Source organism: Quercus suber, unplaced genomic scaffold (assembly GCF_002906115.3).
Source record: "Quercus suber isolate HL8 unplaced genomic scaffold, Cork oak 2.0 scaffold_92, whole genome shotgun sequence".
Lineage (NCBI taxonomy): Eukaryota > Viridiplantae > Streptophyta > Magnoliopsida > Fagales > Fagaceae > Quercus > Quercus suber.
In genome coordinates, this window is record NW_027069557.1 from 1,267,845 (window position 1) to 1,285,001 (window position 17,157).

The window sequence follows — 17,157 nt, forward strand, 5'->3', positions numbered from 1 at the left end:
ACACTAACTATTTTCTATTATGCTTCTCCCCATTTGATAATATTTGAGTGTAATGAATAGTAGAAAAATGTCTAGTGTCATCACCTTTAGGAGAAATTATATCATTGTTTCTAATTGGACCTCTTTCTACTAATAAATCTCTTAATTTTGTGTCAATATTTTTCCAATTACTTGGATCATAAATATTTGAAGGAATATAATTCAACATGTCATTATTATTTTCATTTTCTTCTAGTTGAACATCATTATGGTGAACTTGTTCATTTGTGACATTTTCATCATTATTTTCATTTTCTTCTAAATTCTTTTGAAGTTCATTATCAAGATTTGTTGTATTGCAAAATTGAACATCATTGTTATCTTGCAATTGTATCATTTCATTATCTTCTAACTCTTTTTGATGAATTTATTGCTCATTTGTGATATTTTCATCTAAATTTTGGGTTATATTTTCTTTATTTCTAATAACAAATTTATCCATTAATCCTTTTTGAGACTTAATTAATTTTTCTTCATTTTTTCTTTTTAAGTTTTTCATATCCAGATGCATATTTTCTAGTAGGCATTTCTAATCAAACAATATATTTATAAAGACTAAAATAAAAAATAACTTTCAAGTGTAGAGCAAATGAGAAATAGAATATGATTTATATAAAAAGTATTGTTGTAGTTTTAACGAATAATTTTAAGTTTTTAGCAATCTCAACCTGCATAAATAAAGATTTATTCATTATATTACCAATAACTAATATATAAACACACACACACACACACACACACACACACACACACACATATAAACAAAAAAAAAAAAAAAAACAAACAAACTTGAAGGTCCAAACATGAAACGTCCAACAATAACTCAATATATACAATCCAGTCTTAACAAATCTAAACTAGAGAAAGCCAAGCCTTATAAGTTATACCTCAAAAGTCAAAACCCATTTTGCAGAATCAAAACGCACGCAGCAGCGAAAAAATAAAAAGGCAGTTGGCTCGGTAGTCCTCACTCCCAAAGTTTCCAGATCAAATGCAATCAGATGATTTAGATTAGAGGAAGCTTGAGCCAGGCAGCCAACAACAATGGAGAGAAAGAATGAGAGAGGCAGAGAGCAAGAGTTGAGAGAAAAAAGCAGAGCAAGAATGAGAAAGAGAAACGTAAAAATTTTAGGGATTTGAGGTTTTTTATTTGTTTTGATTATTAATTGTTTTGTGGTTAATTTCTTAGACTGAATTTGTAGTTTATCTTGTTGAATTTTGGTTTGTCTAAAGGATAATTGATTGTAATTAGACCATTTTTTTTTTTTTTTTTTTTTGTTCTACCAATGTTTAACTGAGTATAAAAAAAAATTTGTTTTTTGGTCAAAAGGATGTGCCGGATTTTTTAGATTCATCTAAAACCAAAATTTTTTTTCCCCTTCTATCCCTTCTTTTCTAAAATTTTGAGGCCCCCTTCCACTTGGGGGCCTTAGGCAATTGCCTAATTGGCCTAGTGGAAGGACCAGCCCTGTACACATGGATGATCTTTTCAATCACCAACTAAAAAATATAGTTCTAAACATGTTTGAGGCCAAGGTTTTTTTCACACACTTGAAAGTAGTATCTTTTCGCCACATCAGAAAGGGAAACTTGGAGGAATGGTAGAATACAATAGAGAAAGGATAATGTAGACAACAGAAATAAAGATGAATTCTACCAAAAAAGAAAAAAAAGTAGAGGAAAAAATGTAGCCTAGTAGGCAAAAACAATATTATTAACATGTAGTGAGTGCCAATGAAGATTTGGAAAAAGTTTATTTCCAAAACATTTTTAAAAAATCTTCCTGTGATCTATTATATGACAGTTGAAGAGATTATTAATGTATAATTTTAGTAACATAACTTTTTTTTTAATTAGTTATATAACTTTCTAATTTTATAAATTATCACTTTGTAAATGAAAGAGATTCCCTCAAACTTTCTTTACCCATGAGAATGGGATCATGCCTAAGATCAAAGCCACTTCAACAGTTTCTCAAAGACTTTCCCTTGGGGTCCATGTTTTATAAAATAGAGATGTGGATGGTATCATTGCCTGTTACTTCAGTGTTAAGTCACGGAACAAGTCAACAAAGAGCAAAGATATGGATGAAGAGAGAGTGGAGTGGTCGGATCTTCCCAAGGAACTGTTACCAACGATCGGCAAAAGCCTCGACACCCGAATCGATATTGTTCGATTCCGCAGTGTCTGCAACTTGTGGCGCTCCTCTATTCCCTCCAACAACTCTCCTCGATTCCCTCTCAAATTCCCTAACCCTTACTTGCCCACTTCATCAACTCAAGCTCAAGCTCCGGCTTATCTCTGCGAAAGCACCATCTATCGACTAAAAAGACTAAATCCCTCGACTTCTTCGAATAAGGCTTGGTTGGTCAAAGTCGAACAAGACTCAAGCTCAGGAGGCAAGTTGCGTTTCTTTGATCCAATCTCCAACCGTCGTACCAGGTACCCCAATAAGACTTTAAACTTATTAGACTTTCGAGTCATCGAGTTAACTAAAGCATATACGCTTAGATATAAAGTTAGAGCTGGATCCACCACATCCACTAATGAAATCGAACAAGTCCTTATTGTCAGAGACAGCTCTATTATTTGTGTGACTAAAGTAGTTATGTTTCCCAATTCGCCTTGGACTAATGTAAACGACTCTGCCGTTTTTGTTATCTTTGGTGCCGGAACATTAGGCTTTGCAAAATCTGGGGCTGAGAGTTTAACTGTTGTAGATGATAACGATGTTGAGTATGATGATATTATTGTATATAAGGGCCAATTCTATGTGATTGATACATTGGGAAACGTTTCGTGGATCGATAATTCGTCGTTGAAGTTGGTTCCATTTTCACCTCCGCTATGTGGGTTGGGTACCCAGAAGCATTTGGTGGAGTCATTTGGAGCTCTCTATGTTGTTGATAGATACTTTAATAAAGAAAGGAGGAGGGTAGAACAGACCAACCGGCATTTTAGAGATTGTGATGGTCCCAAAGTGGTTGATTTCAAAGTGTATAAGCTGAATGAAGAGTGGGGTCGATGGGAGTTGGAGAAAAGCTTGGGTGATCGAGCTTTTGTTTTGGGTAGTGATTGTTGTTTATCGATTTCAGCTGAAGAGTTTACTGGGTATAAAAGGAATTGCATTTACTTCAGTGATCAAAATGAAACTCGTGTTTTCAACTTGGAAGATAGCAGCTTTGGAGATTTACAGGATATCCATCCATCCTGGCTTCGCTCAAATTTGTTTTAGGCCTATGTAAGTATGAAATTAATGTTGTGAAATTTTTTAATCTAATGGTGTGTTTGGTTTCATTGTTATGTGCCCCTATTTGCTTGCTGTAACAGATACTTTAATTTGATGATTGTAAGTTTTAGTCATATAGCAGCCTGTTGTGGTGGTTAGTATGATCACAAACTCAAACTTCAATCATCCTTGTTAAATAGATTAAAGCTTGATCGTATGTTGAATATTGCTTTGATCTACTTATGAGCTAGTATTTTACTATTTTTTAGAAAGCACAACTCATTTACTGAATTGGGTGGGTATATATATGGAGGAATATTGTATACATTAATAGCCCGATTAGGATTGCTGTAAGAAATAGAACTTTACGCTGTAGTGTTTTTGTGATAATGAGTTTCAACATAAAAAATTTTAGCTCCAAAATTTTAGCTTTTGGTGCTAATTTAGCAAATTAGAACAAGTGCTTTGAAGTTGTTACATCCTGTTTGGTAACCAAATTGACAAGCGAGTCCTTGTAATGGCAAAATAGTCAGGGGTGTGAATCAGTTTATGATGGCCAGAATATTTGGTATCTTTTTGCTTTGCCATTGTTGCAGAGGTCCAGACAAATTTTCAAGTGCTTGTTTGTCGTTGAAATTTATGTGTGAAGTGTTACTGTTACCTAATATGGTCAAAGCCAAATTTGGGTTTTGGCCCTTGTGGGTATCAAATGTGCAAGATGGCAATGTGTCACCACTCATCATTAGTAAGGAAACACCGAATCCATTTATTGGGGCAGGAAGTGAGTGCCTTCTTTTATGAATAAATGAAAGTTACATTTGCTGAATACTTAAAAACAGAATTTCTTTGAAGTCTTTGCAGTAATACTTATACATATTTGGGGCTTGTTGCGGAATTGGATTGCTATGGTACATGGCACGGGCAAAGCATGGTTTTGTAGACCATACAGCTAACAGCTGCCATCTATGTCCAATTTTGTTTTATGGCTTGCCGAACCATACAATTTATAAAATTAGACTCTGGTACCTCCTCTCTTTCATTATAATTTAGCCATTTGCATATCATCAAAGCATAAGAATAAATTAGATTATGCAGAACAACAGATTTTAATTACAATCCGATTGTGAGAATGGGTGAGATCTTGACCTAATAGTGAAAGTGAATTTAATTCTACCCATAAAATTTGGTGAGGACAATAGAATGGACAGAGTGGGTTCATTTGATAATCTTCCGCATGAAACAATGAAGTTAGAAACGCATGCCCCAAAAAATTTTAACGCCTTTTGTTTGCCCATTCTTTTCTCAATGGGCAAAGCTCATAAGAGAAAGACTAGCCTGGTTGAGAGGGACTAGTAAATATTTGGTGATACACTCTCCAATGCTGAACCCACAAGAGGGTTTTTTTTCTCTGACATAATGAGTTAATCATACTTTGTGAACAAGTTTGAATTTGTTGGGCAAAAAAAATGAATCAAACTTAAATATATAATGAAGTTCAGTAATGAGTTTGAGCTAGGTTGGCTCGTGTTTTAAATTTTAGTACTTGATGGAGCTCGACTCATTTATAACCTTACATTTCAAAAAACTAATCGGTTGCAGCGTTGATACTGAACGAAGTCATATACCCCAAGATGAAAAATAAGGAATCCAGCCCCTCAAAATTAATTGAGGATACATCCAGTTAAGTCACTTAGTGGCTGAAGTATAATATGAATATTGCAGCACAAATTACAGACCCTCCAGGACTAAAAGCATCACGGCCCAATCCATAGATTAAGATATTAAGACACCAATTTGCCGTTGGTTTTGGTCTTCTTTCCATCTTGCACAGTCATTCTCTAAGTCAATTAACGAAAATATGGATGAGAGAGAGGTCGAGTGGTCTGCTCTCCAATGGAACTCTTGCTTTTAATCGGCAAAACCCTCCAAGATCGCATCGATGTTATAAGATTTCGTAGCATCTGTGTTCCATGGCGATCCTCTATCCCTCCACTACGTGAGGTATCTCCTTCTTTGCCTCTCCCTCTTCCTTACCCCGTCAGATCAGCTAGAAACCAAGCCTTTGTCTCTCAAAGTACCATCTACCGTCTCGAGCTACCCGATGATGATGATAATCCAAAGATTCCAACATGTTCAACAAATAGCTGGTTGGTCAGGGCGGAAGAGTTTGAACCTGGTCGAACACGTCTTTTAAATCCACTTTTAAGCCTCCATATCAGGTTTCTCCCAGACCCTTTTCCAAAAGTGATTAACTTATTGGATTTTCGAGTTGTTGAGGTAAGCAAAGCATATGAACTTCAATATAGTAGTGGCATGCCTATTGCTGGTGTGAATAAACTAGTTTTGTTTCCTAACTCTGCATGGACTAGTTGTGTTGAAGACACAGTGATTTTCGCGTTATTAAATGAAGGAAAGTTGGGGATGTGAAACATGGAGATGAGAAATGGACCCTTGTAGATGATCACAACTTTGACTATGATGACATTATTGTATACAAGGGACAATCCTATGTTGTTGATAGATTGGGAACAGTTTCATGGATTAATTCATCAATGAAGTTGATACAATTTTCGCCTCCATTTTGTGGTTCGGGAAACCAGAAGCATTTGGTGGAGTCATGTGGAGAACTCTATATTGTTGATAGGTACTTTGAATTTGATAGAGAGGGGGGAAGATGGCACTTTGATCTGTTCCCTAGTAACAGTGTTTGTCCTAAGACAGTTACTTTCAAAGTTTATAAGCAGGACCAAGAGTGGGGTTGTCGGGTTATGGTCAAGAACTTGGGTGATCGAGTTTTTATCTTGGGTGATCGAGTTTTTATCTTGGGTAATGACTCTTCCTTCTCTGTTTCAGCAAGAGAATTCTCTGAATGTAAAGGGAATAGCATTTACTTCACTGATGGAAATGACATTGGTGTCTTCTACGTAGAGAATCAGAGAATTTGCATGATTGTAGATTACAAAGACCAGTGTCCTATATTTTGTCCTCCCCCATCTTGGCTCAGCTCAAAATCTGCGTTCATCTAAATGCTGAGTGTAAGTAAATTTACATGGTGGTTGTGTTTTTAAATTAATTTAGCATGGGATATTTGTGCCCTTGAACTGCTCTATGATGTTGTTGTTGTTGACTTTTTATGAATTCAGCTTTATTTGTGATGTCTCCTATGTCACTTTGTTCAGTGATTTTAATTTTAATCATGTATCAGCCTGTCATAGTGGCTGATTATCAATTTGTCTCAGAATTATTCAATCATCTATGTTAATTGAAAAACTGATTTCAATGGAGAAGTTGAGCAGGGCTGCAGTATCTTAAAGCTTGTCTTGTGCAGAATTTGAAATTCTCTCAAATATACTCATGGCCTAGCCTTTTTATTTATTTGTTCATGTTTTTGGAAGTCCAAATGATCTACATAAGTAGTGGTTGAAATGTAAAGATATATGTAATGACTGGAAATGTAACAAGATATATAATGGCTTTGAGAAATTATTCCATACAATAGGACTGAAGACTCTGTATAAAATCGTAAATCACAGAGCAGATAAGCCGACCTTTTCTTGAGTGGCAATAATTAGAGAGGTTCGTTCTTTGTTGGGGATCCTTTTGCAATTTGACAATCGTCTTGGCAAAGCTTTCTTTCTAGAAGAAGATGAAATTGATGAATTATGGAATGGTTTAAAACTATGTCTAGAAGACTGGACTTCTTCTTTTGCTTTAAAACTAATTATGCCGAGTGTAATAACAAACGAAATATTTTGAAGGAACCCGATATTGATTGGTATTGGGTATTGAATAAGAAATGGCTGAAGCTGCTGGACCAAAAGAAAATTTTGTTGTAATATAAACTGATAAGAATTGGCATTGTTAATAGCCTGTTGCCCACCCTAGGATGTTGTAAGGTTGGGGTGATTCTTGAGGGATGAAAAATCTACCCCTATCTCCACCCACTTGTGTGTGGCACGTTTTTTATTTTTTATTTTTTATTTTATTTTTTTTTAATTCTAATTATTAACTTACAACAATGTTTTAATCTATTAATTTTTTTATGTGATAAAGCATATTTTTAAAAACATAAACGGTCAAATATCCAAAAAAGAAACCGGTTCCCGGTTTTTTCAAGTTCTTTCCCAATTTTGGTCGGTGTTTTGCCGTTTTCTTGATTTTGGCCTGCCCAATTCTAGGTTTGGTTCTTGATTGAACTGGTTCAATTGTGTGGTCCAATATGATTTTTTAAATTATGGTGATACAGACATGAAAATAAATTTATACAAATTACATTTTCTCTCCTATTTTTCTTCTCAACCAAACAAAAGTGTTTTCTTTCTCTCCACTTTTTCATCCTCTCAACCAAATACACGTGTGAGAAAACTAAATCCTTCTTATCCCTCACTTTTTAATCCCCCAACTAAATAAAGCCTATGTCTTAATCCAATAAGGCCTCCTCCAGTAGGGCAAAGGCAAAAGGCTTAATATTGTTTGAAATACATAAAATGCAAGAACCTCTTAGCTATCTATATATCTATATATTACTAAAATCTGAAACATAGCGTTTAATGCTGCTGCTTTCACGTTGCGCCACATCAGCTGCCATGTCATTTTTTTTTTATATAATATAATTTGTCTTACAATTTTAAAATAGTTTTTACAATTTTCAGCTTTATAAATGCAATCCACTACTTATTTATTTACTTCCACTATCACCCTATAATAAATCTTCCACTATCACCTATAATAAATACAACCCACTACTTACTTATTTACTTCCACTATCACCCTATAATAAATCTGTATAATTAATCCAGCCCACCTCTTATTTATTTAGTTTTACTATCAAGTCCAACCCAAAACCTTTTCAGTTTAGCTTTAAAGTTTTGTGTGAGCCTTTTCAACTTAAAGGAAGGAAAAAATAAATAAATAAATAAACAAACAAACGTTGAAGCCTTTCAAGCTTTAGGATTTTTTTTTTCCAATTTTTTTATAATTGTTTTTAACATTATTTTTTTAATATTACACTTCTCCAACCTTTCCTCTCCCTTACCATTTCATCTTCCCACTACTTCTTCAATCTTTCTCCCTTCCTTACCTTTTCATCTCCCAACTATCCTTTACATTAATATCATTCTTCCTCTTTCCCTTCATCTTCCTTTATTTTTTTTCTCTTCTTATTCACACACTCTTACTATAAATTTGTCACTATCTCTTTTATTCTATGCAAAGTTTTCCCTCACCAAAAAAAAAAAAGGTTCCCTCTCTCTCTCTCTCTCTCTCTCTCTCTCTCTCTCTCTCTCTCTTTCTCTCTCATTTTTTTGGTGGTTTTTTTTTANGTTTGATAATTTTTATATTCTTTAAAACTTTATTTTGGGTTAGTGTGTAGTTTTTTTTTTTTTAATTTTTTCTCTTTTATTGTTAAATGTTATCCTATTGCGTTCTAAAGAATTAAATATAGCATATAAAAATATAATATTATTCTATGACATAGCATGATTTGGATAATTTGCTATTTATTCTATTACATAGCATGATTTTTTTTAGTGCTCAATTTAGATGTTAAACTATGAGACTTTACTAATTTTTGTTTATTTTCTAATCCTTTGTAGTGGGCAAAGTTTTCTATAATGCCATTTATTTAAAGAAAAACAAAGGTTAGCCAAACGAAAATAATCGGATAGGTGACAAATTTTAACTTTTGCAATTTTATTTTAATTATTATTATTTTATAACAATACATGTATAGAAATTTAATTCTTAGATTTTGCTAATAATTGTTTATTTGATAATATGTTTTGGTGGCCGAAATTATAATTTCTACAAAGAAAATAACCTTAATAAATTATCAAAAACAAAATTTTATCCTAATATTGGTTCAATTAATCATTGTTAAGTTTTATTAATTTTTTTAAGTTTAAGTTTTTTTTGGTGTTTTGGATTGTTTCTATATTACATTTATGATTGTTCCTATAATAAAATAAAAATATAATTACAAAATACATTACTCATTATTAGATTAGTTTAAATTGTAAAAAAAAAAAATAATAATAATAATAATAAAACCACCATAAAAATAATTATTACGCGCAACGCGCGGGTTTGCGGCTAGTAATACATAAAAGTTGAAACATAGTATATATTGTTGCTACTCTTCTATTGAGCCACATCAATATAGTATTTCAATCCTTTCAATTCACTTCGGTCTAGTTCAGTCCACTTAGGTCCAATTTGATCCTTTCGGTCCAATCCAGTCCATTCAGTCTTTTTGATCCATTTAAGGTCCAATTCAATCCATTTCACTCCACTATGGTGATGCTTTGGAAGGAAATGTTTTTGTAGAAAGAGGAGTTGTTTCATTGACAATTATGTTACATTTTCAATATAATTTTGGTGGGTTCCTAAAAAAATTTCATTTTTCTTATGTCATTAAAATTTTGTATTTTTTTTCTAATATAAATGATAAATTTATTATATTTCATTTTTAAACCATTCAAAATATATAGAAAACTGTTTGAATGAGTACTAAAAACAAATTCCAACCACACATCACATTATTTATAAAATATCTTGCCTTATATAAAATTGAATGTAAATTGTAAAATGCATTATGTTTACTTATGGAAAATTTTTTACAAAATTTAACACATTTTCAAATAACATATATGAATAACTTAATTTTTTTTTTAAAAAAAACTAAGATATTATATTCCACGCATAATTAAGGTGACAGTCCATTCCACATCATCACTTTACTTGTGAAAACGTTGGTTTTTATTTTTTTTATTTTTTTATATCAATTCCTTGGCCACTTGGGTCTGTCTTTTAATATAGAATGAAGCTCTCTGGTTTAAGTCAAGTCAACCAAGAACAAAGATATGGAGAAATCCAAAAAAGAGAACAAAGATATGGATGATGGAGAGAGAGTGAAGTGGTCGGAACTTCCCAAGGAACTGTTACCAACGATCGGCAAAAACCTCGACACCCGCATCGATATTGTTCGATTCCGCAGTGTCTGCAACACGTGGCGCTCTTCTATCCCTCTCTTTCACTCCAACTCTCCTCGATTCCCTCTCATATTCCCTTCCCCTTATCCAGCTCCAACTCCACTTCGAACTCCGGCTTATCTTTGCCAAAGCACTATCTATCGACTACAACGTCTAAATCCCTCCTCGACTTCTTCGAATAAGGCTTGGTTGATCAAAGTCGAACAAGACTCAAACTCAGGAGGCAAGTTTCGTTTATTTGATCCGATCTCCAACCGTCGTACCAGGTACCCCAATAAGACTTTGAACTTATTTGACTTTCGAGTCGTAGAGTTAACTAAAGCATATACGCTTAGATATCAAGTTAGAGCTGGATCATCCGCATCCACTAATGAAATCGAACAAGTCCTCAGTCTCAGTGACATCTCTATTTTTGGAGTGAATAAGGTAGTTATGTTTCCCAATTCTCCTTGGACTAATGTAAACGCCTCTGCCGCTTTTGTTATCTTTAATGACGGAAAGTTAGGCTTTGCAAAATCTGGGGACGAGGAATTGATCCTCGTAGATCGAAATAGTTTTGATTATGATGATATCATTGTGTATAAGGGCCAATTCTACGTGATTAATAGTTTGGGAATCGTTTCATGGATCGATCAATCGTCATTGAAGTTGGTTCAATTTTTGCCTCCGCTTTGTGGGTTGGGTAGCCAGAAGCATTTGGTGGAGTCTTGTGGAGCTCTCTATGTTGTTGATAGGTACCTTGACAGGGAAAGGAGGAGAGTAGGGAATGATGCGTTTTACTTTTATATGGGTGGTGAAGATTGTGCCAAATTGATTGGTTTCAAAGTGTATAGGTTTGATGAAGAGTGGGGTCGATGGGAGTTGAAGGAAAGCTTGGACGATCGAGCTTTTGTTTTGGGTAATGATTGTTGTTTCTCGGTTATGGCTAAAGAGCTTTCTGGGTATAAAAGGAATTGCATTTACTTCACTGATCAAAATGAAACTCAAGTTTTCAGTTTGGAAGATAATAGCGTTGGATATTTATCATATTTCGAGGACAGTCATCCATCCTGGCGTCTCCCAAATTTGCTTTAGGCCTATGTAAGTATGAAATTAATGTTGTGAAACTTTTTGATATAATGGTGTGTTTGGTTTCATTATTATGTGCCCCTATTTGCTTGCTGTAACAGATACTTTCGATGATTGTAAGTTTTAATCATATAACAGCCCGTTGTGGTGGCTAGCATGATCACAAACTCAAACTTCAATAATCCTTGTTAAATAGATTAAAGCTTGATCATGTGTTGAATATTGCCTTGGTCTACTCATGAGCTAGTATTTTCAGAAAGTACAAGTCATTTACTGAATTATGTAGGTATATATGAGAAGTGTCGTATACATTGCCCGATTGGGATTGCTGTAAGAAATAGAACTTTGGGCTGTAGTGCTTTTGTGATAATGAGTTTTAACATAAATGATTTTTAGCTATTGGAGCTAATTTAGCAAATTAGAACAAGTACTTTAAAGTTATTACATCTGTTTGGTAACCAAATTGATGAGCAGGTCATTGCAATTTGCAAAATAGTCAGGGGTGTGAATCAGTTTATGTTAGCCAGAAGAATATTTGGCATCCTTATGCCTTGCCATTGTAGCAGAGGTCCAGACAAATTTTGTAGTGCTTGTTTGTCATTGAAATTCATATGCGGTGTGTTGAGTGTTACTGTTACGTAATAAGGAAGGTGGAAAAGGCCAAATTGGGTTTTGGGTATCAAATGTGCAAGAGAGCAATGTGTCACCACTCACCATTTGTAAGGAAACACAGAATCCATTTATTGAGGCAAGAAGTGCGTGGCTCTTTTTATGAATAAATGTAAGTTACGGTTGCTGAATAATTAAACAGAATTTCTCTCGAGTCTTTGCATTAATACTTGTACATATTTGGGGCTTGTTGCAGAATTGGAATGCTATAGTACATGGCATGGGCAAAGCATGGTTTTGTAGACCTTACAGTTGCCATCTATGTTTAATTTTGTTTTATGGCTTGCCAAAACTTGCAATTTATAAACTCAGGCTTTGGTACCTCAGCCTTTTTTTTTCCCCAAAAAAAATTAACCTTTTGCATATCATCAAACGAAAAGAAGGAAATAGATCATGCATAACATATGTCAATTACAATCTGATTGTGAGAACGGGTGAGATCTTGACCTGATTGTGAAAGTGAAATTAGTCCTACCCATAAATTTATGTAAGGACATTAGGATGGATAGGGTGGGTTCATTTCATTTTTTTTTAGCAGGAAACAATGAAGTTATAAACGCATGCCCTAAACAATTTTAACCCCATTGTTTGCTCATTCTTTTCTCAATGGGCAAATCTCATAAGAGAAAGACCCAGGTTGAAAGGGACTAGTAAATATTTGGTGATACACTTAAGCTTATACAGGAACCAAAACAACACGTCTAGTTCTCACATCTCACTTAAGATGCGTATGAAAATTGAAAAGCCATTTGAGTTCAACATGAGGGGAAAATTTTGTTTCCAAAATATTTTAATGGAACTTCTTTCTGATTTATTAGTGAATATTTCCAATAAAATTTACTAAACCTGTTTATTGGTTGATGGAGTTATTGATTATTACTAGACTCTTTTTTCCTCTCTAATTTTTAAGTGCACCTTTTGTAGATTCAAGCATTTTAGAAGTGTTGACAAAATATTTTGTCATATGAAAGTCATGAAATTCACAAATTATGTCAATACAAATCTTTTTTTTTTTCCTAAAAAATTTATTATAGAGCTAAAATTTAATACAAAAGACTATTGGCAAAGTTGAGTGGCTCTTTTTCAGTTGGTTTCAAAATATTGAATAAGTAGACTATAGATTAACTTTTTACATTTTATTTTATGGTCTAATTTACTTAAAAACCCTACATAGGTTAAAAAAAACGCAATAAAATTTGAACATTTGATAATACTTTTTATATTTCTTAGGAAATACACATTAAAATAATACTTTGGGTATCTAAAGCCTAATATTTATAAATTTAAAAATAAATAATAATAAAAATTTCCAGTCTTATTCGGTCCACTTTGATCATATTCGGTCCATTGGTCCACCTTGGTTCTATTCAATCCTATTCAGTAGACTTGGTCCACTTCGGTCCTATTCAGTCCATATTGATCCTATTTAGTCCTACTCGGTCCACTTCGACCTATTCGATCTATTCAATCCACTTTGGTCTTATTCGGTCCTATTCAATCCACTTCAGTCCTATTCATTCCATTTTAGTCCTATTCGGTTTACTTTGGTCTTATTTAATAAAATCCGGTCCAATTTGATCTTGTTCGATTTACTTTGTCCACTTTGGTCCTATTCGGTCAATCTTAGTCCTAATCGGTCCACTTCGGTCTTATTCGGTTTATTTTACCCACTTTAGTCTTATTCGGTCCTATCCAATCCACTGCGGTTCTATTCAGTGCAATGATTGAACAAACCAAATTACTGTTTTTGTTACTGTAGCTTTAACGCATTCGCGCTTTTTATATATGGAGATAAGGTTGCTTTTGGTCTTTTTTTTCTCTTTTTGCCTGCTAAGTCATTCTCTAAGTCAAGCAACGAAAATATGGTTGAGAGAGAGGTCGACTGGTCTGCTCTTCCAATGGAACTCTTGCCTTTAATCGGAAAAACCGTCCAAGCTCGCATCGATGTTGTAAGACTTCGCAGCATCTGTGCTTCACTGAGAACCTCTATCCCTCCACTACGTGGGATATCTCCTCCTTCGCTTCTCCCTTTTCCTTTCCCCATCAACTCAGCTGGAGGCCAATCCTTTCTCTCTCAAAGTACCATCTACCGTCTTGAGCCACTCGATGATAATCCAAACCTTTCAACATGTTCATCAAAGGGCTTGTTGGTCAAGGTGGAAGAGTATGAACCTGGTCGAGTACGTCTTTTGAATCCACTTTCAAGCCTCCGTACCAGCTTTCTCCCAGACTATTTTCCAAAAGTGATTAACTTATTGGATTTTCGAGCTGTCGAGGTAGGCAAAGCATATAAACTTCAACATAGTAGTGGCATGAATATTGCTGGTGTGGATAAACTTCTGTTGTTTCCTAACTCTGCGTGGACTAGTTGCGTTGAATATAAATTGATTTTCGGGTTATTTCATGAAGGAAAGTTGGGGTATGTGAAATATGGAGACAAGAATTGGACCTTTGTAGATGATAACAACTTTTACTGTGATGACATTACTGTATACAAGGGACAATCTTATGTTGTTGATAGATTGGGAACAGTTTCATGGATTGATTCATCAATGAAGCTGATACAATTTTCGCCTCCACTTTGTGCTTTGGGAGACCAGAAGCATTTGGTGGAGTCATGTGGAGAACTCTACGCTGTTGATAGGTTCTTAGATGGAGAGAGGTTTGACCACGATCTCCATAGATACCGTGTTCATCCTAAGACAGTTCATTTTGAAGTTTATAAGCTGGACCAAGAGTGGGGTCGTTGGGTTATGGTCAAGAATTTGGGTGATCAAGTTTTTATTTTGGGTAATGACTGTTCCTTCTCTGTTTCAGCTACAGAATTCTCTGGATGTAAAGGGAATTGCATTTACTTCACTGACGAAAAAAACATTGGTGCCTTCTACTTAGAGAATCAGAAAATTGACAAGATTCTAGATTACAAAGCCCAGTGCCATCCATTTTGGCCTCCCCCATCTTGGCTCAGCTCAAAATCTTCGTCTAAATGTTGAGTTTAATTTAGTTTTTACATGGTCGTTGTCTTTTTAAATTAATCTAGCATGGGATAGTGGTGCCCTTGAACTGCTCTATGTTGGTGTGTCTTTTATGAATTCAGCTTTATTTGTGATGTCTCCTGTGTCACTTTCTTTATTGATTGTGACATTAATCAGGTATCAGCCTGACATAGTGGTTGATTCTTGTCATTTGAAAGTCCATGTGGATTGAAAATTTGATTTCAATGGAGATGTTGGGCAGGCTGTAAAATATAAAAGCTTGTGCAGAAACTTAACTTTCTCACAGATCTACTCATGGCCTAGCCTTTTTTATTTATTTGTTCATGTTTTTGGTAGTCCAACTGATCCAGCAAATTAGTGGTGGAAATGTTCAAGATATATATGATGGACTGGAGAAATTGTTCATTACAATAGGAGTATGGTTATACTTGTGTGGTTCTCCTAACCAATAAAAAGAAGTTATTACTTATCAATTACCAATTTTAAGAAGTCCATTGTCGTTGAAACTCACAATGGTTTAATTGTATTGGTTATGAGGATCATGTGTATGGTACAATAGGAGGATTAAAGTATTTTGTTTGAAAAAACTGTATAAAATACTAAATATAGAAGAGCAGATCAGCAGATCTTTTCTTGAGTGGATAATTGGAATGCTATGGTACATGGAATGGGCATAGCATGGTTTTGTAGACCTTATAGCTGCCATCTGTCTAATTTTGTTTTTAATGGCTTGCCGAACCTTGCTATTAATAAAATCAGGCTTTGGTACCTCCTCTCTTTCATTATTGCTTAACCATTTGCATATCATCAAACCACAAGAAGGAAATAGATCATGCAGAACATATTTCAATCACAATCTGATTGTGAGAACGGATGAGATCTTGACCTAATAGTGAAAGTGAAATTAGTCCTACCCATAAATTTTGGTTAAGGACATTAGGATGGACAGGGTGGGTTCATTTCATATTTTCAGCAAATTTATAAACACATGCCCCCAAACAATTTTTGAGCCCATTGTTTGCACATTCTTCTCTCCATAGGCACAGCTCATAAGAGAAAGACCTTTGGTTGAAAGGGGACTAGTAAATATTTGGTGCCACACTCTCGCATGATGAACCCGAGGGGTTCAGTCTGACATAAAATATGGAAATGGTAGGATATTGGAAGTTATCTTCCTCACGGTACTTTAGAAGCCACTATGCCTATGCAGGAATCAATAAAACACATCTACTTCTAAAATTTTGTTTGTTTATTTATTCAACGAGCTAAACTAACAAATAATAACATATTCATAAAATAAGGTTACTAGTATGAGACTTGATTTATTCGTCAAAAAGTATGAGACTTGATTTTAGTATATACAAAATGGGTTTTACTAACATATACTTTTAGGGCATATGTTAGTAAACCATTTTAGGAAACTTTTTATTGAGAATTGAAAAGCTGTCAAACTTTTGTAATAACTTTTTCAATTCTCCATAAAAAAATTTCCTAAAATGGATTATTAATGTATGTTCTTGGGGCATACATTAACCAGCCCCATATAAAATTATATGTTTATATGTATAAATATACAAAAGTATACTTAAATTTTGAGATTCTATTTTAATGGTAGTGTTTACTATATATAGGAAAATAATAAATTAATTAAATAACTTGTGAACAAGCTTAAATTTATTCAACAAAAAAAAAAAAAAGAACCAAACTTAGACATATAATCACGCTTAGTGATTAATTTGAGTTTGGCTCATGTTTGAAATAAAACTAAATAAACCAATTCTAAACTTTTAATATTCAGCTTAACTTATTTCATTTATACAACTCTAAATCTCAAAAAACCGTGTCCACAAGAAAACATATACACCAAGATGAAAAAAATAAAAATCTTGCCCATCAAAATTAAGAATATAGTATAAACATTGCGTCACAGCCCAATCCATAGATTAAGATATAAGTACCATTTTGTTATTTAAAAAATACTAGTAAGGGTTGCACATGCAAGGCATATGCTGCTCCTTAAGTGAAAAAATTTAAGATAACATTTTTTTTTTTTAAATAGTATCAAACCATGTATTTAAATTTAGAATAGTTATTTAACATATAACTATTTATTTAGTATGATAATTTCTTAGGAGAAAGTATTTGGTATCAAATGATACCATGTCAA

General features: G+C 33.9%; 3 protein-coding genes and 1 pseudogene across 3 annotated transcripts; all 4 read left to right on the forward strand.

Annotated features, from left to right (window-relative positions):
* Positions 1-1,966: 1,966 nt before the first annotated feature.
* Positions 1,967-3,485, forward strand: LOC112002232 (putative F-box protein At1g65770). The gene has a single exon (XM_024034386.2). The coding sequence runs from the start codon at positions 2,123-2,125 to the stop codon at positions 3,272-3,274; it is 1,152 nt and encodes a 383-aa protein (XP_023890154.1). The 5' UTR covers positions 1,967-2,122; the 3' UTR covers positions 3,275-3,485.
* Positions 3,486-4,984: 1,499 nt separating this feature from the next.
* Positions 4,985-6,634, forward strand: LOC112002262 (putative F-box protein At1g65770; annotated as a pseudogene).
* A 3,426-nt stretch (positions 6,635-10,060) lies between these two features.
* LOC112002253 (putative F-box protein At1g65770) lies at positions 10,061-12,157 on the forward strand. The gene is made up of 2 exons (XM_065774455.1): positions 10,061-11,337; positions 11,800-12,157. Exon 1 carries the CDS (start codon positions 10,129-10,131, stop codon positions 11,329-11,331), a length of 1,203 nt encoding a protein of 400 aa, XP_065630527.1. The 5' UTR covers positions 10,061-10,128; the 3' UTR covers positions 11,332-11,337; positions 11,800-12,157.
* Positions 12,158-13,809: 1,652 nt separating this feature from the next.
* LOC112002252 (F-box protein SKIP23) lies at positions 13,810-15,306 on the forward strand. The gene has a single exon (XM_024034411.2). It carries the CDS (start codon positions 13,857-13,859, stop codon positions 14,985-14,987), a length of 1,131 nt encoding a protein of 376 aa, XP_023890179.1. The 5' UTR covers positions 13,810-13,856; the 3' UTR covers positions 14,988-15,306.
* Positions 15,307-17,157: the final 1,851 nt, after the last annotated feature.